Source organism: Medicago truncatula, chromosome 6, assembly GCF_003473485.1.
Source record: "Medicago truncatula cultivar Jemalong A17 chromosome 6, MtrunA17r5.0-ANR, whole genome shotgun sequence".
In the NCBI taxonomy this organism is placed as follows: domain Eukaryota; kingdom Viridiplantae; phylum Streptophyta; class Magnoliopsida; order Fabales; family Fabaceae; genus Medicago; species Medicago truncatula.
This window is the reverse complement of record NC_053047.1, coordinates 962,053-983,572: the sequence shown is the minus strand read 5'-3', so window position 1 is coordinate 983,572 and position 21,520 is coordinate 962,053. Positions and strand designations below refer to the sequence as shown.

The following is a 21,520-nucleotide window of genomic DNA, read 5'->3' as shown; positions in this document are numbered from 1 at the left end:
TTTTTTAGGGAGGAACATCTTAAACTCACAAAAATGTTTTAGGCCCAACTACCTCACTAACAAAAATAACAACTACCGGTAACAATTAATATTCCCCTTAATATAATGACCCTTTTTTTGTTTCAAAAGAAAAACTAACAATCAATACTTCTTTTTAAAAATAAAAAGTAAAAAGTAAAAAAAATATTGGTATGAAGCCATCATTTTTTTTCCTTTAAATTTTATATATTTTAGAAACTTATATCCAACTTAAGAATCGACTAATTCAAAATTCAATTTCATTGTTCACTAGCGGATGAAAATTCAAACTTAAAATCTTAAGAGAGCACACTCTAAAGGTCAATCTTACACTGCTAAGCTAACCCATATCGATTAAAATACATGTTGTTTAGCAAATTAGGTTATTAAAAATAAGAAAAATATTAACGAGTGTCACCGGGACACTCGTTAAGAGCTTTAAGTGGTAAATTTTTATAATAATTTGTGTAATCATTGAAAATTGAAATATTTAACTTTCTATAAGAACAATAAGATTGGCTCGAGGAAAGGACCTAAATAACATCACTTCAATGAAGATTTGCTCCCTATATTTCAGAATGCTTAAAAGTGCTCCGAAGACGCTCGTTAATAAAAACCTAAAAATAAAAAATAATTTCTTATTTTAAAATGTTTAAAGAGTGCTCCAAAGACATTCGTTGATAAGTCCCTAAAAATAATAAAAGTCACAATTATACCTTTTTCATATTCAAGAAACTCTTAGATTTTTATATATTGTAATAGTAAAAAAGAAGTAAAAATAGAAACCTAAAACTCAAAGAACTCCAATCTCAAGTCAATGTCACCGTTGCGCCGCTGTAATGCAACTTTACACCAAATGCAGTCACTCTTCTATTAATTATTGTCTCTATCACACGCACACCATTCTGCCTTAGTTATTATTCAAATCAAGATATGCTACTATTAGGACTAATGACAAGTTAGAATCTAAAGAAATTACATCCCACAAAAAATCCCTAGAAATGATGAAAACAAACTATCAAAAAAAGAAAAAAAAAAATCTTTTTACTACCATATCACTTTTTTACAAGCATCTTGATATTTTTCCCATATATTTTTTTGACTCGAAATTTTTCACACATATTAAGAATAGTGTAAGTAATATGAGTAAACTAAGAACAAGAAGAAAATATGAGAGAAAATCATTGCTTCATTGATTAATTCAATATTACAAGGTTACTTATATTTATTTATATTGAATCTCTTGCTAGTCTATGCTAAGCTTATCATGTGTGAAACATATAAGATAGCTCCCTACTCTTGTAACTAACTATCTAATAAGCTGTTATAACCGTTTTCCATAGCTAGAGTTTTGATTGCTTGTGTAGCAAGTAACTCTTGAGTAGTGTGTTCCTCCTCTTTATCATTTAGTATCTTTGATTCTAAGTCTTGATGTGATGCATATTGAGAAGATTTTCTTTGATAATTTGTTCAACACTATCATAAATGTTGCTAGAAAAACACAGGACAATGAATTTACCTTTTCATTGTTTACACAGATACTTGGAGATGAGAGATTGAAAATCCAAATGTAAGATACACTTTGACATCATATGACGAAAAGTTAGCCTCTAAGTGGCTTAAGGAACTTCAAATGCTTGATTTCAATGTCTCCTAATTGCTTTTCGTTCCTAGCCGGTAGAGATATGAAAGCCATTAACAAAATTAACTCATTTATTTAAAGACTTTGTTAAGCTCGAACAAAACATGCTTATCATTTAATGCAAGATGGAAAAGATTTGTCCACCATACTCAATGGAGCATCGAAGCAATCCATGGCGGTCTAGCTAGCACAACATTGTTGGATGTGTCCATTTAAAAGGTAATTGAAATAGTTTTGATGAGAGATTCAAAGTGATCTGTGAAAAATAATGATTGAGTTAATGATTGAGTTGATCTCTTCCTCACTATATATTTCAAGACCAACTAAGAATGTTAGAAATGATCCTCGTCGATCTGCATGTTCTTGGAATGTTATGTCAATATATAAACAATCAAGATGCTTCTTGTTTAATGCACACACTTGATTCTTATGTATATATAGGTGTCTAATGCGAGAAACAATGTCACCAACCCATACATCAGGGAATTATTTAGGGGTCCTGCATCAAAGGCAATATCACGAAACATGTCGTCTGTTACATGGATACAAGTTGTGGCAAAAATTTAGTTGAAAAGTCAACGTATGCGGTTAAAGTTTTAATCCACATGCATCAACTACAATTTTTTCTCATATTTCAGTAAAGATTGAGTTGAATGTTTTTGCACCAACTTCCTTCAATCGAAACAATGAAATAAATATGAAAATGTTAAAGAGTACCTTCAAAACATTGGTTAAGAAACCAAGTTAGTACTAATCAATTATAAAGCCATGTATAATCGATTTAAATACTTATCCAAACATGCTTAATCAGCCCTAATGGTGTGATTGTGAACATAAAGGAGCCTAGAAAAAAAGATGTGGGTGTCTCACACTTAATGGAAAATTGTTGAGTTTCAACTGTGAGTGATTACTGATAGAAAATTAGCAAGTGTACTAACTTATATCGAAGTAATAAAATTTATAAAATTCGTATTCACAGGGACTGTTTCAACTTCTACTCGATAATGTCATTATTATTAAGGATGTATGTAAAATGAGGGGTGCACTGAGGCAATTTGGTTTGAGTTACAAATGTAAATAAAATGGTTAAGGAAAAATTGGTTTAAGAAATAGTATGAAGAGATGACTAGGTCAATCAATTAATCTGTTCATCACTCATTAGCAACCTGTTTCTTATGCTATGAAGTTAACGACAAATTAACAAAATAGCTTAGGTCAATCCCTTGATCCTAAACCCTCTTTTCTGATTATAATTCCCTAATTCCTTAGGTGAACCTATAATCATAAAAGGTTTTAAGTCCGTTAATTTAAGTATCACAACCTAACAACGCTCCATCCCTAGATTGTCCGTTAGATTGAACAGTATAGATATGTCAGAGTTACACGTTGGTGTCAGCAATCATATAAACTCTTGAATCAATTATATTGGGTCAGAATCATAAAAGCATTAAGAACAATTTATACTGAATAAACTAGAATGACATTCATAAAGATTAAGAGTTACAGGTTACATAAACATGAGCTAGAACAAAATCATCTCTTGACCTAATCACAAAAGATCTAGCTACTCATGGCTAAAGCACAAATAACTAATGTAAAAGAAGGATTCATTACATGAAATTGGTAACCGGATATGAGTTTTGATGGTCTCCCACCTTCTCTCCAGATCTCCTGCTCCAAAAGTCTGTTTCTTTCTCCAAAATTTCCAACCCTTGGCTCAGAAAACAACTTCCCTTTTATAGGAAAATTCTCAGATACGCCAAAATCGTACTCCGATGCTGTAAATCGGAGCACGATGGCTTCATTAAAGTCATATCCTGGCTGGAGCGTCTGCCAAATCGTAGCCCGATTTGGTTCCATCGGAGCACGATTTTTTACGAGACAAAATGTCTCAAATTTGCTGTAAAATCGGAGCACGATGCTGTAAATCGGAGCACGATTTCTTATTTGTTTGCCAACATCAAATGTGTCATTTGAAGCTTCTATCTCATGCAAAATCACCCGAACTCAACCAAAATTACATAAAAACTATAACAAAAGTGATATATGACCTAGTGTCATCAATTACGTCTCACATCAACTAGAGTAGAGAAAATGTTGAATATATAAGATAGAAGATTCATAAACATGATGTCTCAAGATTTTGGGTGGAAATGTGGTGTCTAAATCTCTCAGAGATCCTGAACGTTTGGCCATTGACCCAAGATACCAGTAAACCAACTTCAAATTGAGCCAATTAAGAGACCAGCTATATAAGAAAATGAAGTGTGGAAAGAAGCCGCAAAGTCAACTAGATTGAAAAGCAATGGATAAAATGTTGTTGCAATATTATAGAGATAGAGATATCAATAATTTTTAATGAATAAATAAAAGTACAACAACATTATACGTGGCCCTAAGTAAGAGAAAGGATATCATCACTTTATAAGTCCATACTATAAATACATCATTTAATTAGTTAAAAAGACCATTTCCTAACTTCAACTTAGTGTTAGCCACTCATTATCTTATCAAATAAATATGTGCTTCTCACTTGATTTTCTTACCTATAAGCTAAGCAATTTTCAGTCTAGACATCAAGTAAAGTTACATAAAAGCATTACCATTTTTGGAAATCCATGTTATGGGTTTTGAAATGTTGAGTGATGTGCACCTCTTGATATGATTCTTCAACCCATTCCACTTTCATACTGTGTTATGTTTTTCCCTTAATTAGTTTTAAATTAACTTTTTTGAAATGCCAAGATATATTAATTAAGGGTATAAGGGATGAAACAAAGTGAAAAAGAAACAAAAAAGCAACAAAATAAAAAGGTAGGACACCATGACACACCATCCTACTAAACCACATAACAAAGCCAGCCAATCACGACACACTTAGTTTTCAATTGTCATTTCTAAATATTTTCACACATAATAACAATTTTTTAAATAAAACACAAATATATAATAACGTCATAAAGTTATTCTTATTAATTATTAGATGTTATTATTGTGTGGATTTTGTGGCAACCCTCTCTCTTTTCTCCTTATCAAACTCTAGTTAGACGCCATCATTTTTATATTTCTAGACCTATCAAAGAGGGGGATGGTTTACCTTAAATTTTTATCCAAAATCATCCATCCAAAATGTTTTTTTTTCTTTCTCTTTTAGTTAAATAAGTTATTTTCACAAATTTAAGTTTTTTTAATTCCATTATCTTAGCACAATATTGTTTGTTTTGATTTTTCGTTTTTGTGCGGTGTTTTATTTATTTATTTACCTTCTTAGCGTGATATTTATTTGATTCATGTTAAAATATTATCTTTGATCTTGAGAAAATATCTATTCAATAACTCTGATGTCGTCAATGTTACATATTTAAACACATAAATATTTCAGACATTTGAATATAGTCGTATTTGTATACTTATGTACGTTGTCATTTTATGCTATGTTGTGAGTTTGTTCACATATTTATATTTTTTGTTTTTAACGATTTGAATTTGTTTTGTATAAATGATTCAATAGTTTCTTCAAAAGAGAATTATATTTAGGGACACCATGACACCATCATATTCATAAAACAATAACTCACTTCTTTATCATACTTAAAAAATTGAAAAATATTAATATTAAGATGCCTTTTGGTTTTAGATTTTTTTTTGTCAACTAATTTAGTGGTGAATTCACAATTTTTAAGGTGAATAAATGGGGTGTCCAGAGGTTCGAACTCTGACCCTTATATATAGCAATGCATGTCCTGCCAACTGAACTATGCTCACGAGAACGGTTTTAGATTTACTATACACAAAGCAAAAAATATATATTGGAGTAGTTCAAAAACGTATATGGATCCATTAGATGTAATAACCATAACTTTTGTTATCAATTTTTGCTAACTACAAAAATTCCAAAAAAGGGAGTTGCTTTTCAATAGGTCCATACATAGCGTTAGATGTAATATGTGGATTCTGATTCTTCTATCCATTGGCATAATAATCTAAAAGTCCAGCAAAGCAACACTATTTAGTAGAGACCATTAATACAATTCCTTTACATAGAAATGTTATTGTTTACTTTCTAATGCTTAAAGTTAAAGCACAAGATAACATGGGATTAGTGGCTAAAAATACTACTTTGATTGGGGACCTTAATTAGAACTTCACAAACATGTGAACATATTTAATTAGAGATTACACTCATTAAGGGATACAACCCTTAAATAGGTTGTTTTAGTCCCTACCACATAACATCTTTTGTGGTTAACAGGGTGTCGTATTTGTCACCAATAATATTAATACGTGTCGAATAAGTATAGTGTAACAAAGATTGTCATTGATTCGATGTGTTTTTGGATTTATTTATTTTGTCTAGGTTTGTAAAGGATTGATTTTTTTTATTTTTTAATTTGGAGTTATTTCAATAGTACGAATTTGTACTTGCGATATTTAAATTGAAAATGAAATAGAACGAATTCTAGAAGGTAAGTAACTTAGGATGAATAATTCAATGATATATTGTGATACTAAATTTGGATTTAATATAACTCTTAAAATTTAGGTTATTTTAAAATGAAAAAAATTGTGTTTTTAAAGTAAACTTACAAGGAATATATTTGTCAAAAAAAAGAGTTGAATCATATGTAGGTGTATATAGTATATCTTTTGTTGAAAAGATAAAGGTATGTAGTATACATATAGGTAGGTAAGCATCATGTTTCAACGCCAAGTTAGTGTTAAGACTTAAGACTAGTGTTGAAGTGAACGTATGTATAGTCATTATCAATGAATTTTATTAATTGTTTTAGCAGGAATTTAAGTGTAATTTATTAAATTTAGATACTTAATTTTAAGGGTCCCTAGGATACGGGTTAAGCATACCATAAAAGAGAATTATTATCATAAAAGGAAATTGTTTCTGACTTTATTATCAATTAATTACACAATTTTAATGCATTAACTACTATATAATTTCCTTTTTCACTTCTTCCTTATACTTTGTTACTCTTTCAATGCCTTTTATTTGAATGGAAGTATTATAGTATAGTGAGAATAAACTAGAGTTACTAACTCTAACCAAGATACTAATTCTAGTTAACCTTACCGAATTCTAGTTTATTCTCACTATATTGTAATAGGAAGCATGCACCAAACGCTTTAGAGATCTTGACTTATTCATAATCAAGAGTTACTTAAAGTTCTTGTCCATATGGTTCAAGACACACTAGTCAATTAGAGTTACTCGTTAGACTAGACATGCACACCTGGACAAACCATCAGCTGTAAATTATTTTCTTGATTTGTTATCATCAAAACATCAATTTAAAGGAATTGTTTTAGAAACAATAGGGTTCGTAAATAACAAATCGTCAAATCATAACTATGACGTAAAGTAGTTTGTAAGGCATAACTCAACTTTCAATTTTAAAAATGTTAGGCTACTCATTTCTCGTATTTACTTGAAATCTCTGGTTTGTGTGAGTTTTCAGTTGCAAAGCAAATTAAATAGAGGAAGTTGGTTGTGTAGACATGAATGAACAATTGACCATGGAACGTGATCTTGTAGTCTTATCAACGAGCATGTGTGTATTGACAAGGAAGAACCTTTGTATCTAAGGTGCACTAATTTCACAAAATTTGTCAATGGTGTTAGTTAATATTGTTCAATGAGTGCATAAAATGGGTGCACTCATAAAAGTTTCATTGATTGTTTGAGTTGTTCAAATACAAGCATGATGATTACTAGGATGGCCAGCCTATGATTGATGAGACGAAGGTCTTTAAGAAAATAGCTAATTAGATTCAAAATATTCTTCATTTCTTAAAAGAAATTGAGAGTTGGAATGTGATTGATATATGATGGAATCCATTTTGATAAATAATTTTAAAAACTGTTTTCGTCGATATCAATCTCATCTGTATCCATTTTTCTCATAAATATAACAAAGTTTTTTCTAGATTACCTTTGAAGAATGGTGGGTAATTTACCCACCAACCAATGGAAATGAGCAATTTGTTGGTGGGGTCAAGATAATTCATAGATACCACTTAAAAATGTGTTTATGTGGCTAATGTGTATTGGTTGGGGTAAATTACCCACCATTCTTTCATGGGTACCCTAGTTGTCACCATATAACAATTGTTTTATAGAAAATTGTAAAAATCTCAACTCAACTAACTAACTAATTAACATTGTTATAAACACTCAGGCATGCGGATGTTACAGTGTACGGATGGGTAGGAGGAAAACATGCATGTGTGGACTTGATTGAAGTTTCACCACTTATGGGATTAGGTGTCGGGCCTTTTACGGTAGGACAAACAACCCTAAAAGTTGTGTCAAGCAAAGTGGCTAACCATGAGAAAACGTGTTCTGACAATCAACATGTCTTTATACCATTTGTTTTTGACATTTTCGGTTTCCTAGCACCAGAGGTTGTTGACCTTCTACGTAAGTTCAAAAGGTCATGCATAGCAATGTTGTGTCTCCTAGGTCCATGAATGTTGTGTTTACGAGGATTGATTTTGTCATCTAAAAAGGCCTAACAGCACAACTTATTTCTCGCTTGCTTTCTATTCAAATATAAATAATGGTTTATATATAAAGATATTCAATTGATCTTGGAAGATTGAATAAAGTACAATATAATAATCAAATGGCTTAAATGCTCTTTTGGTCCCTTAAGTATTTATTTGGGATCGCTTTGGTCCCATAAGTAATAAAAGGTTCGTTTAGGTCCCTTAACTTTATTTAAAGTATCAGTTTAATCCTTTCTGTTAATTTAATTAAAAAAACGTTAAGTTTAGGGACCAAATTAATACTAATTAAATAAGTTAAGGGACCAAACTAATATTAATTAAATAAGATAAGGGACCAAAATTTAACGTTTTTTTTAATTAAATCAAGAGAAAGGATCAAACCGATACTTTCAATAAAGTTAAGGGACCAAAACGGACCTTTTATTACTTATGGGACTAAAGCGATACTAAATAAATACTTAAGGGACAAAAAGAACATTTAAGCCTAATCAAATAGATGGATATGGTCTATACTCACATTTTTGGACTCGGTAATTGGTGGAGTGGATATTTTCTCTCCTTTGCAAAATATGAACTTTGTTCATATTTTGACAACTAGCCTCTATACTCACATACATTTTCTATCCAATGAAGAAAATATTCCTATACTCTTGATTTAGCATATGAGATTCATGCAACTACCTGGTTTGTTGTTTCAAGAGAGCCACGTGACTTTGTTTGTAGGTAGTTTAAAGCCTTATAATTTATGTATTTGGCGTATGAGAAATGATATTTGTATAATTATTTTTTAACAACTTTTTCGACAATTTTCTTTGTTACATTTATATTATGTTTTTACTTTCTCTCTCTATTGCTTTGGATTTTGTATCACTATCTTATGTTTTTTGTAAATTATAATTGTTACATAAATTGTCATTGAAATGGTTGTTCGAATAACACAATTTTTGCACGAATTCACAAGTGGTTAATGAACTTCGCCAAATAATGAATTGTTTGAAAGAACCGAATTCGATTTCTTGATCATGTTATGTTTATCTCACGGTTGAAATCCGATTATCAGTATCCGTTTTCTGAAAAACAGGAAGTTAAAATGTTAAGATTCACCTAAAATCAACCTAAGTTATATCCAAATTATTGATGTGGACTGGTTTTTTTTTTTTTCTTTTTTAAATTGAAGTCGTTTTGTTTTTTAAATTTGTTTGGTTTTAATGAGTTTGTTTTAAATCGTTTCAGCTTAGTTTGTTTGTATAAATTATAAAACCAATTTTAAATAAATTGATATTTAAACCAAAACTTTTTTGTTTTATTTGATTGTGGGGACTCAGAACGAAAGGATGTTGTGTCGATAGGTTGGTCACTGTCATTCCAAAAATGTTCTTTACACATCAAAGAAGTTAATCTTGACACTACTTGTGGTTAGTGGTTACTCCACTAATAATCGATTAAGGTCGTTATTAGTAATATTGCTTTACCTTGAATAATGCTCAATTTTGGTGCTCTTTTTATGTTGTTCCTTTTGCTTTTGGGAGCCAAGTATTGGTTTTGTTTTGAGTCTTTGTAATTCTCTTTGCATAATCTTTTGCAGTTTGCACCTTTTGTATTTGGATTATGTGTTTAATACTTTTTTCTTTTTTTAAAAATTTATTTTATTTGTGCTACAATGAATGACACGATTGCATATTTTATAGTACATACTAAGAAAAGATTGGATATCTTGTCAAAAAAACATAGACTATATATGGCACCTAAATTGATTACGACATGTTTGATTGCTTTCGAGTAGAATTGATTTTACTTGTAGCTAAGATTTATAGTTTTTGATTCCATAATCGATTTTTACACACAAACTTAAAATTTAACTCATTTTTACATGAATGTATCCAAACATAAATCATTTTATCTTATTTCACTTTTACTCAAAATAAATTTTATAGAATTAATTCATTCAAAATCAATTTGTAGAACCAAACATACGTTGTTTAACACACTTTATATCATATTCAATATTCAGTGCAATCAAAACAGTGTGGAACATTCGATTCATCTAACCTTCTATATTATACCACCTCATCAGCTTTTATCAAGCAAATCGATCCAACTTTCTTTTTTTAGGAAAAATAAGTACAACTTCTTATTGTTTTCTATAATTACATTTACCTATTTATTCTAGTACTATTATTGACCAATTCTATGATACACAAGTGAGACAAATCTTGCATTATGTATAAGTTAGTTTTTACAATTAGATCAAAAACCTCACCATTAAATTTAATGAGATATAATGTCACTTATTGACTTAATGGTAAAAAGGACATATATTATGATGTAAGACTGTTTTACTTGTGCATGTTAAACGTAAAGTCACATATTTTAGGATTTATTAGATGTTTTAGATTTAGAGTTTGTAATATTGTTATTAAAGAAACTATTGTTTTAGATTTAGATAAAACCTTATTAATCCATTAACAGTAATTCAATTGACTGTCAAGGTAATTATTTTTACATTTTCATTGAGAAGTTTTGTAACTAAGAATATAAACTGTGAAAATTTACTTATAATCTGTGAAAATTTACACAAGACCTAAAGTGAAAAAAAAAAAAAAAATAGTCATTACTTTAATAAATACAACTAAATCTTATAATTTTTAAGAACATTCCAGCTTTAGTAAGAATTTTTTGGATAAACAAATGTTAGTATGTTAGTTGCAATATTCGTATTTTTTTCTTCAGCAAGTTTTGAGTCATCGTCTATTAACTCCTTCAATTAATTAAGCTAACCCAACTTTCTTATTTATTTTTTTAATAATAGAAGAAACACATTTTTTTTAGCATAAGAAAAATTAAGTAACAAGGGGTCGAGGGATCATCAAGTATAGATCAAGGTAGAGAAGGAACCTTCCTTTAAGATATGAGAAACATAGACATATCCACCAGGAGCACGAGCATGACCTAAAGCTAGCATGAACAACAATGAAGGTTCAAATATTGCAATGGAAACTTTTATTAAAGGTAGTGTTCCGTTTGTAAAGCCATTCATATAGAGGCATAAACTAAAAAAATTCCTCCACATATCAAGAGTTTATGAAGAGATAGAAACATGGAATATTAGTAAGTGATGAATAATATTCCATCAAAAGAGATAGAAACAAATTGCAAACCCTAGTTCCTTCTCATTTTATCCATCATTAGGGTAATACGTAACTAAATGTTGAGATTTGTCCCCTTGTCCTAGTCAACATTCTTAGAGACAAACATAAAAGTCAACATTCTTAGAGACAAACATAAAAGATTTTTCAACGTACATATTTTTACTAAGAGACAAATTAAAATTGAGAGACTACTCTGAATGACGTCAACTTGGTTGAGGAAGTTTTAAGATACCTCCTCCGTTCAATATTAAGTGACCTAATTTAATAATGTGTATTATTCACATAACATATTTTTGATATTATTTTTGTACTAATATATAAAGATAAATGATAACAAATAGAATGTTTTTAATTTTGTGTCGATTAATAATTTTAAAATATCAAATTTTTATAAATACAGAAATGGTTTAGAAAGTTAAGACATACTCTTCGTTCACAAAGAAGGCACACTAAAAGTTAAGACGTAGTTAAAGGCTTAACATATGTCATATGAATGGTGGTCATTTGGTTATGGGTGAGACATACGTTACCCTCTCATGATATTAACCAATCAAAATGTAATATATATAGGTAACATTAAATGTCAAATAAATGAGTAGATTTTTTCTAAAAATAAAATAGTTAATCTTAATCTTTTTTTTTTGAAGGAGAGTTAATCTTAATCATAAGGTAACTTTCAGTACTTTTAATTTTATTTTTTTTTGAAACAGCAAATGATTTAGTTTATTTTTTTTATATTAAGGTGTTCAATCTTAATTAATTTACACTACAAGACTTATAACAAATAAAATTTTACATCAAATTTCTTTCATCTGGATGTCCTTAAATTCATCATTTATATTCATAAAATTTCTTACATTCCAGAACCCCGAACGTGAGAACAAAAACATCTCCTCCATTCAAATTTCTTCTTCTTTATTCTTCCATATTGATCAATTCTTGTTTCTTTTTCATTCTTCTTCCCTTTTTGATTGTTCAATTTTGTCGTTCCAAATTGCCGCAGTTTCCAATTATAGTGAGAATTATCGTTGTTTCTAGAACCGCGTCAGGTATCGTGACTTATTTTTTTTATTTAAGCAGCCAACCTAATAAAATTTGTTAACACGCATAGACCTGTCTCACTATCAGCAAAAGCCTTTAAGTCCAAATAAAATAACAAAAGCCTCATCACATAACCATTTCAGCAGCAACCAAAGAAATGCTAGCAAACTCCCACAACATCACAACGGCAACACCTGTTATCAGCCCTCAAAGTACAACGGATGACTTACTCAATTGTTATAATTAACTACCTCACAACCAAGAAAAATCAAATCAAAAAGAAAAATCAAGTTACCATACCTGACGTGGTACTATAAATAACGGCAATTCTCACGATATTTGAAATCAAACGAACGATGACGATTCTCACAAAAATTGAAAAATGCGGCAATTGAGAACGACAAAATTGAATAATCAAAATGAGAAGAAGAAATTTTATGAATATAACTGATAAATTTAAGGACATTCAGATAAAATAAATTTGATGTGAAATTTTAATTGTTCTAAGCCAGTCATGTAGTGTAAATTAATTAAGATTGAACACCAAAATATAATTAAGGCAATATTACATTATGGGTCTTTTATCTTATTTATTTGTAACACTTTGGTCCTTTATCTTTATTTTTTCCCGTTTAGGTCCTTCATCTCTCTTAAAAGTACATATACATCTTTTTCGCATTTTTTTTATTAAAAAATACATAATTTTATTTTTAAAAATATATTATTATTAAAACTGAAAAAAAAATCCAAAAATATGATGAAGATGTTCATCATATTCTTTAAACAAATAAAAATTCTACTGAAATATATCTCCAAATATCGTGAATTAATGTTATATTCACCTTAAATTTTCTTTTAAACACAAAAATCAAAACCTTAATTTCACAAATGTTGCAAGGCGGATGGTGGAGGCTTAGTCACTAGCGGAAGGGTTGGGCTTTAAGAAAGTTAAGATTGTTCTGAAAACAACAAAATTGATGTGCAAAGCTGCTCTCAATTTTGGGGTTATTTTTATGTCGGGCTTGAATATTGAGTTAGAAAATAATAATAATAATATACAGCGTGACAATTTATATAACTAAATCTCTTTTTTTTTGTGATGAAACTAAATCTCTTTCTCTATAGGGTTTTGATTTTTGTGTTTAAAAGAAGATTTGAGGTGGATATAACATTAATTCATGATATTTTGAGATATATTTGTGTAGAAATTTTTTTGATTCAATGAAGATGATGAAGATTCAAAGGAAGAAGATGAAGATATCATCTTCATCATATTTCTGGATTTGTTTCATTTTTAATAAAAATATATTTTAAAAAATAAAATTATGTATTTTTTTTAATAAAAAAAATGAGAAAAATGATGTATATGTGCTTTTATAAGAGATAAAAGACCTAAGCGGAAAAAATAAAGATAAAGGACCTAAGTGTAACAAATAAATAAGATAAAGGACCTCTAATGTAATCATGTCTATAATTAAATAAAAATTAAAAGTATTAAAAGTTACCTTATGATTATAATTGATTCTCTTTTTAGAAAAAAATTGACTCATTTATGACATTTAATGTTGCCAATGTATATTACATTTTGATTGGTTGATATCATGAGAGGGTAAATTACCCTCTAAACAAAATAGAGTAATCTAGAAAAAAAACCATGGATTAATGGTCGCACTTTCTTTTGGAACTTTTTTGTTTCATTAGAGAAAATTTCATATTATAATTTGGAACGTAAGCATATGCCTACAAATGGTTTTAACAGAGTTAACACTTAACAGAAAATATTAATTTATGGCTCAAAACTAATTAACTTAGTAATTTAATTAACAATATAAATCTAAAACTAAAATCCATTCAAGAGAGGCCCGTGGGTTTTGTAACAAACTTCAGAAAAGTGGGGATATATATCGAAAATCCATTCAAAACCCTATTATCAGTTTTCTGCTCAAACTCATAAACCCCTCACACACCTTTTACTCTTTTCCTTCAAAGTTTATACCTTTCCTTCATGGATCCTCTTACCCTAAAAAAGATGAAGTCCCTTGCGATTGATGTGGAGACTACTTCCCAAGAGAAATATAAATCGGTAATGTTCTTTTTTGCCTCTTTTAACAATTTTCAGGGACATATTATTGATTTTTCAAGGAATTTTAGGGTTACTTGTTTTTTCAAAGAATTTTTAGGGTTACATATTATTGATTTTTTCGTTTTTCAAAAAAACAATTTTTAGGGTTACTTATATTTCTAGTCCGACGTATTATCAATCTTTAGGGTTAAATACCGTTTTACTCTTTATAATTTTTGTTTTTCAACCGTGATAACAATAAAACTTGATAATTTTTTGGAGGTATGAAAGTATATAGTTAATTACTTGATTCTTATTTGTTTTTTGATTTCAGACTTTCTCAGATGTCAATTTGACCTCTAATGCTATCCATGACATACTCTTCGTTCACAAAGAAGGCACACTAAAAGGAGAGAAGCCTTATATGCTTATGCAAATTTTACATATTGTAAATTTCCCGATAACCGAAGGACTATGTAACAAACCTCATTTACTCTTATGGGATGGTCAAAATGCACACTATGCCTTGTTGAGTGTATCGCTCTCAAGAACATACCTTCGAGAAGGGTACCGTGTTGGGTCAATTGTAAGGTTGATGCAGTATTGTTGCAGAACTTTGGACAGTGGAGACAAGTAATGCATCACTTCCTCTATTTTTACACAATTATCATTTTTATTCTACATTACACGCCTTTATTAACTATCTATCTCGTTTATGTTTTTAACAGAATTATCGTTGTTCTTAAAATGAACATGATGAAGGCCGATGCCATGGTCGTAGGAGACCCCCCAAACGCAGAGGACATCCGTTTACCTAACTATTCTTTTTCTCGTCCTCCCATTCCTCTGAAACGACGACTTTCTCCGATTCTAGGTGGCTATCAATTGGAATATGGTGAAAGCAGCAACACAAGAAGTGATGATCAATATTCTTTCAAAAAAATGAAAATAAGGAGGTGCAGGTCAATATGAAAATTAAAAGTTGTTTTATGTTTTCAGTTTATATATCAATTTTTTTAAGCTTTATCTCTACATATTTGTTTCCTTGACTTCCTAAAATTTCTTTTTAAGATTTATGTATCAAGATTTGTTTCGATTAAAATTGTTTATTACTGCTCTAGCTTTATTGTGTTCGTGATTCTCGTATGCCATTTGCCACATTTTTTTCAATGTAGTTTAATTTGGATTGCAATGGTTTGTCTGTTTTCCCCGCAGTTGAACCTTGTACGACCAATAATAAAATCTCAAAGGATAGATTGAGTGTTGGACAAATCATGTACAATTTAGCATGATGATGAAACAAATCATTGTGTTTATAAACACTTTTGTATGAACTAGAACTTTATTTTACTAATGTGTAAACTTTAATGATGTGTAGGCGAAATAACAAGCATCATTTAAAACTCACACATACAACTGCGAGGTTTCATGTTCCAACTAGTAAATTGATACTTTCAATTTAACTAGACTTTACATATCTTATTATTTATGAAAATTACGTCATACCAGAGATGATCATAAACTTATAGTAGTATTTAGTATCTCAAACACCATTTGTTTCAATATTTCTAGCCAAAAGACATAGGACAATTGAGATATTTTTTAAGAATGAAAGTAGTTCGATGGAAGACAAGTGCGACAATCTTAGAGAAAATATACTCTTAATATTTGGAGTTTTTTTTTTTTTTTTGAAGGAATATTTTGGAGGATTTTATAATGTATTTTAAGTCAATAAATGCTCTATTTATCCAAATATGACACCATGCTAGATAAGAGAAAGTTGTTTTAAAATTTGGATAGCTGTTGAATCTAAACATGCAGTTCTTGAATTATGCTATCTAGTTAAACTCTTCTACTTTATGCTATCTAGTTGCATTTTTCGTATTCTGCTTCATCAATTGCAAGACAAAATTATTACTGGTAATAATCCAAAAACAGAACCTGCAGAATTATTCAACCGATAATCAAACTAGTAAAATTAACATGAAGGCACACCAAAACAGATTGCAGGAGTTCCAATTACAGCTAAAAGTATTAGCTCATTTAAGCAATCATACAAACCCAAGTAACACTGAAGAGGAGAATATTTCTAACAATCATTCCTCTATTACAATATTCACTTGAAAGGAAAAGCATCCTTCTTCAAGAACCACCAGACTCAGGAAATGATCAGATCACACCCAAAATTGTTCAAATGTCTCATTATGCCTGAGTTAACATAAAAAAGGTAGGTTAGTCACCTTATATATACAAATAATACATGTCATGTCTAAAAGCGTTTGAAGACAGACTTTTGATGCAGATAATACTAGTTCAGTTTTCCTTAACATATTACATTTCTCCTTTTAACCTTTGCATACTTATAATACAATTTGTTCCAGAAAAACAAGAGGATGGAGAGTGATCACTAAAAATTACCAAGTAGACAATGATACAGATCATACAACTAGTATCATCTACATAAGTGTATAGCATTATGAATTACCTTGCTTGCAATGTTGTTAGAAAGCCAGTCTAAACCCTCGTAAAGACCCTCTCCAGAAGTTGCACAAGTGCTCTGAATATACCTGAAATAAATCAAGTCATTGCATTAAAAATGGATGTTCACCCATGCACGTCTCTTGGTGATTAGTTAATCTGGTTACAAAACTCACAAAGTTCACTCCAACTCCAAGATAGTATATATATGCAAGAAAATGCTAAATCATAATTGAGGCAACTAGTTGAGATAACTCAAGGTTTACACAAATGAGAATTTATTTCAATGCAAAAGATCAGATCTACATACCAGTGGCGTTGGCGGAGAGAATGAAGTCCAAGTTTGTCAGTTATTTCTGCAGCATTCATTGCATTTGGAAGATCTTGTTTGTTGGCAAAAACAAGCAAAACAGCATCTCTAAGTTCATCCTGAAACAAAATTACCATCCAGGTTCACATACCAACATTATATTTCCAATATACTTAAGACTATCACTTAATTTTAACAGCCTTTAATTATATATAATGGTAAACAAAATAAATAAGAAAAGTTTATATAACAAACATCAGCAGAGGAAAGGGCAAAACCGTGCAAACCATATAGTGCGAAACTATGAATAAACAACAAGAGATAAGCCATTAAGAACACCAAAAACAAACATACAATAAAATCTTGGTTGATAATTCAGTAACACACATAGAACTCCAATTACATCCATTAAGTCTACAGAGTTGCTATCAAGGTCTTGAACGATAATTAAAACATTATTTTTGCTAGTTTCCTAGGAAAGCTATTAAAGTATTGTAATTATATCCACCAAAAAAAGTGTTATCAAGCATGCACATTAGCTTAGCAAGAAGAAAGCCCACAAAAACAAAGTATTATGTTTTTAGAGAACTTGTAAAACATGCAAAAGTGAACTACAAAGGATTTGATATACTAAAATCCTACAAGATAAATAACAAAGGATGCATCTCTATAAAATCAGTTTACCTCATTCAACATCCTGTGCAACTCATCCCTTGCCTCAACCACCCGGTCTCTATCATTGCTATCAACCACAAAAATAAGACCCTGGGTGTTCTGGAAGTAGTGCCTCCACAATGGGCGGATCTGCAGATGGAAATAGCATAATCCCTCGTTATATTAAAAAAAGAATAAAAAAATAAATTGTCATGGAATACACATGGGCCAGTAAGCAAAAACCACAGCCATACACAGTACATAAGACTTGCTGAAAAGGTGTATTCAAACATTGATCAAAATAAGAAAGGTTCACGTAGTGATACCATATATGAAACGATGTAGCAATAGATACATCAATTTGAGCAAATGATATGCATCAGAAAAGAAAATCATGCATAAAACTAGAGCAAGAACGCCTATATACGACAACCCACTCACTCATCTCCCCCTTTATTCTTCACTTTGTCCCTTCATAATAGTGGAACAAACACATAATACACCACATGCAGGTGCAACAATCCTGGATTATAAAGCTTGAATAGAGTCATGACAATGAAAACTGTTTAAGATTGTGAATCGTTCATAGCCATGCATGACCTCTACTGGTTTTCTTGCACCAGAACAAACAAGCATAAATCGACACAGAAGAGAACTGTACCTTGTCCTGACCCCCGACATCCCACACGGTGAAGCTGATGTTCTTGTACTCCACGGTTTCAACATTAAATCCTGTAGATAGAAATGACTCAAATTATTTTATTTTATAGACATCCAGCCATAAGATGGCATAAGTACATTAAAAAACACATCGTGTAGGCCTCATTGCTAGTTAACTAACAGTACAAAATATTTTTTATCAAAACCCAATTCGCAATGTCTTAATTGCCAAGGGTCGGACAAATCAAAGTTGTTAGATAAAGATCAGACAACTAACATTCCTAAGTTAGTGATTTAAATATGTTTTGCTCAAATTTTGGAATCTGAACCATTTGATCTTTACCTAAGGGGATGCACTTTTCGTTTTGGTAGATAGACGAAATGGCAAGAGTCATTGGAAACTCACATACACAAGTGGAGGCGCAAGGACTTGTGGACAAAATCATGCATTAAACTAGAGTAAGAACGCCTAAGGGGATGCACTTTACTTGCAGCAGTAACTCCACTAGTCTTCGATCATAGTAAGTCCAAATTTTATAAAAATGGTCATTTATTAATAATTAATCAGTATTACTATTACCAATAACCATATATCAAACTTCCTTGCCATGACACCCCTAACCCACCCCTAAGCAAAACTAAAATTGGAACGAATTTGTTTATTCATTCATATATTTGAAAAGAAAGAGAAAAAAATACTACTTTTATCCCTTAACATATGACCCTCTTGAAATAATAATTGTTCACGGTTCTTTTTAAAGGAACTCTCAAATTTTCAACTTCACTAATTATTTCTTACCAAAATACCTCTATCTATTTTGCATCTCTTTTTGTAACTAGCGATGAAGATTATATTTTGCATCACTTTTTGTAACTAGCAATGATGATTGTGATAGAGAATAAATTAGAGTAATGATGTATGGCCTGCAAGGTTTTGCATACGAAGGTAACTAGACACACTTTCCAGTTAAAAAATTCAGAAATGGTTCAGTTGGTTTTTAATCAGAAATCAAAGATTGTTGGGCCTTCTTTCGCATGACTTTTTCGCAACATAAATCATTTTCCAATAAATTAATCCTTCCTCTTAGATGTCAAACTTCTAAAAACAATGCAATTTTCAAAAAAGGCCTAGCGGCGCAGCTTGTAGACCGCTTGCCTTATATTCATGTGTAATTAATCATTGACATATAAATTCAAAGAATAGAAAATTCATATAACAACCCATTTTTTTTAATTGTCATGATTTAGTAACAATCCTATGACAGAGGTTGTACTCCCTCCGATCTCAAATATAAGCAAATATTTTTTTCCCGTTTGTTGAATAACTAATGTATTTGGTCTATATCTAGTCTATATTATAAACCAGATAAATCAATTACTCGGTGTATGTTTGGTTCTATCGTGGCAAAAATTTAGTTTGAGTGAATTGATTCTGTAAAATTGATTCGAATGAAAAATGAGATTTGTGTTTGGACTTAGGATACATTCATGTAAAAGTGAGTTGAATTATAATTGTGTTTAAGAATCAATTCTAGAATCAAAAGCTTCTACTTGAATGCAACCAAACATGTCAGAATCAACTCTACACCTCCATTAATTTTTTGACCAATCTAGAAATGGAACCAAACATATACTTAATGAATCTGAAAAAAGAATCGTTACTTGTATTTGAGACCAGAGAGTGTATTATGTTAATCTTAACGATATGTTCTACCTGTGTAATCATTGATCTACAAAATTATAACACAAGGTATCGTTATCAACAAAGTACTAAGACAGACACCTACCATGACATGGACAATGAACACGGACACTGAACACGTCGACAAAGACATTCTTAAAAATGAATACAGAGAAAGGGAATTGAACTAACCAATGGTAGGGATGGTAGTAACGATTTCTCCAAGCTTCAATTTATACAAAATAGTAGTCTTACCAGCCGCATCGAGACCTACCATCAAAATTCTCATCTCCTTCTTCGCAAACAACCTACTGAACAGCTTCGTGAACGTTAACCCCATTTTCACCTACACAAATCGCTGAGATCCACAAGATCCATAATCAACAATCATCAAATTTCAATCAGATCCAAAAAAATTCATCAATTCAATCACAAAAAAGCAAAATCAAATCAAATTCAACAATCGTAACTAAAATTGAAACGGATCGAAGAAAATTCAAATTGAAATAAAAATGAAAATCAATAATCATAATTGAAATTGAGATAGATCGAAGAAAATTAATTTGAATTTACCGAAAGCAATTCAACAATATGAAAATTAACATTGAAATTGAAAGTGAAATTGAAATTAAAGTGAAATTGAAATGAAAATGAAATTTACCTCTTTTTTTCTTCGATCTGAGATATTTTGAAGAGAAGAGCGAAACGCGATTTGAGAGAGAAAGAAATGATGAATATGATTGTAACGTTTATGTAATAGTGAAAAATCAGAATGTTTTTGATACGGCGTCGTTTTGATAAAACGTAGTCGTTTTGGGTTGCTTTGTTTTTGTGACTTGTGATTGGTCAATATAAGCGATCTATAAATGTTTGGTTAATGTTCGACAATGGAGTTTTTTTTAGTAATGATACATTGACACTTTTTATTGTCATACATTCTTGTACATCTCATGCATTAGGAAGAGAGAAGAGGAGAGAAAAGAGAAAGTGTGCTAGAGCGGGATTTACGTGACTAGGTGTCAGATTTTTGGGTAGGTGTCAAAGGGTGTATTATCACCTAAGGATGTCTATGTATCGTTACTTTTTTTATTTTACACTATTTTTTAGCTTCCTATATTTACTCTCTTGAGTTACTTTTTTATTTTTAAAATTTAATGGAAAAAGTTAGGTAGTTTTTTCTAAGGCTTAAATATTATTCGTACTCTAAAAAATGTTTATTAATATGATAATAGTTGTATCTAAGGGATACACAACTCTAATGTAATGTTAATAAAATTTTAAAGGGTTAATTAAGTTTTTGGGC

At 30.4% G+C, this 21,520-nt stretch overlaps 2 protein-coding genes across 2 annotated transcripts; one reads left to right on the top strand and one right to left on the bottom strand.

Moving 5' to 3' along the window:
* The first annotated feature begins 14,242 nt into the window (after positions 1 to 14,242).
* On the top strand, positions 14,243 to 15,406 carry LOC120580943 (uncharacterized). The gene is made up of 3 exons (XM_039835296.1): positions 14,243 to 14,455; positions 14,769 to 15,067; positions 15,163 to 15,406. The coding sequence occupies exons 1-3, from the start codon at positions 14,378 to 14,380 to the stop codon at positions 15,404 to 15,406; spliced, it is 621 nt and encodes a 206-aa protein (XP_039691230.1). The 5' UTR covers positions 14,243 to 14,377.
* A 926-nt stretch (positions 15,407 to 16,332) lies between these two features.
* LOC11430247 (ADP-ribosylation factor 1) lies at positions 16,333 to 21,039 on the bottom strand. Its single transcript, XM_003618161.4, has 7 exons — positions 20,879 to 21,039; positions 20,410 to 20,575; positions 18,538 to 18,608; positions 17,907 to 18,026; positions 17,223 to 17,341; positions 16,920 to 17,001; positions 16,333 to 16,642 (listed from the first exon to the last, which is right to left on the bottom strand). The coding sequence occupies exons 2-7, from the start codon at positions 20,555 to 20,557 to the stop codon at positions 16,637 to 16,639; spliced, it is 546 nt and encodes a 181-aa protein (XP_003618209.1). The 5' UTR covers positions 20,558 to 20,575; positions 20,879 to 21,039; the 3' UTR covers positions 16,333 to 16,636.
* Positions 21,040 to 21,520: the final 481 nt, after the last annotated feature.

What these genes read in the sequence shown, in the direction of transcription:
- LOC120580943 (XM_039835296.1), top strand. Translation starts at nt 14,378, where the DNA reads ATGGATCCTCTTACCCTAAAAAAGATGAAGTCCCTTGCGATTGATGTG. An exon ending in CCCAAGAGAAATATAAATCG is followed by an intron (nt 14,456 to 14,768) that starts GTAATGTTCTTT and finishes TTTTGATTTCAG; the next exon opens with ACTTTCTCAGATGTCAATTT. An exon ending in ACTTTGGACAGTGGAGACAA is followed by an intron (nt 15,068 to 15,162) that starts GTAATGCATCAC and finishes TGTTTTTAACAG; the next exon opens with AATTATCGTTGTTCTTAAAA.
- LOC11430247 (XM_003618161.4), bottom strand. Translation starts at nt 20,557, where the DNA reads ATGGGGTTAACGTTCACGAAGCTGTTCAGTAGGTTGTTTGCGAAGAAG. An exon ending in ATGTCGGGGGTCAGGACAAG is followed by an intron (nt 18,027 to 18,537) that starts GTACAGTTCTCT and finishes TTCCATCTGCAG; the next exon opens with ATCCGCCCATTGTGGAGGCA. An exon ending in TCTCTCCGCCAACGCCACTG is followed by an intron (nt 17,002 to 17,222) that starts GTATGTAGATCT and finishes GATTTATTTCAG; the next exon opens with GTATATTCAGAGCACTTGTG.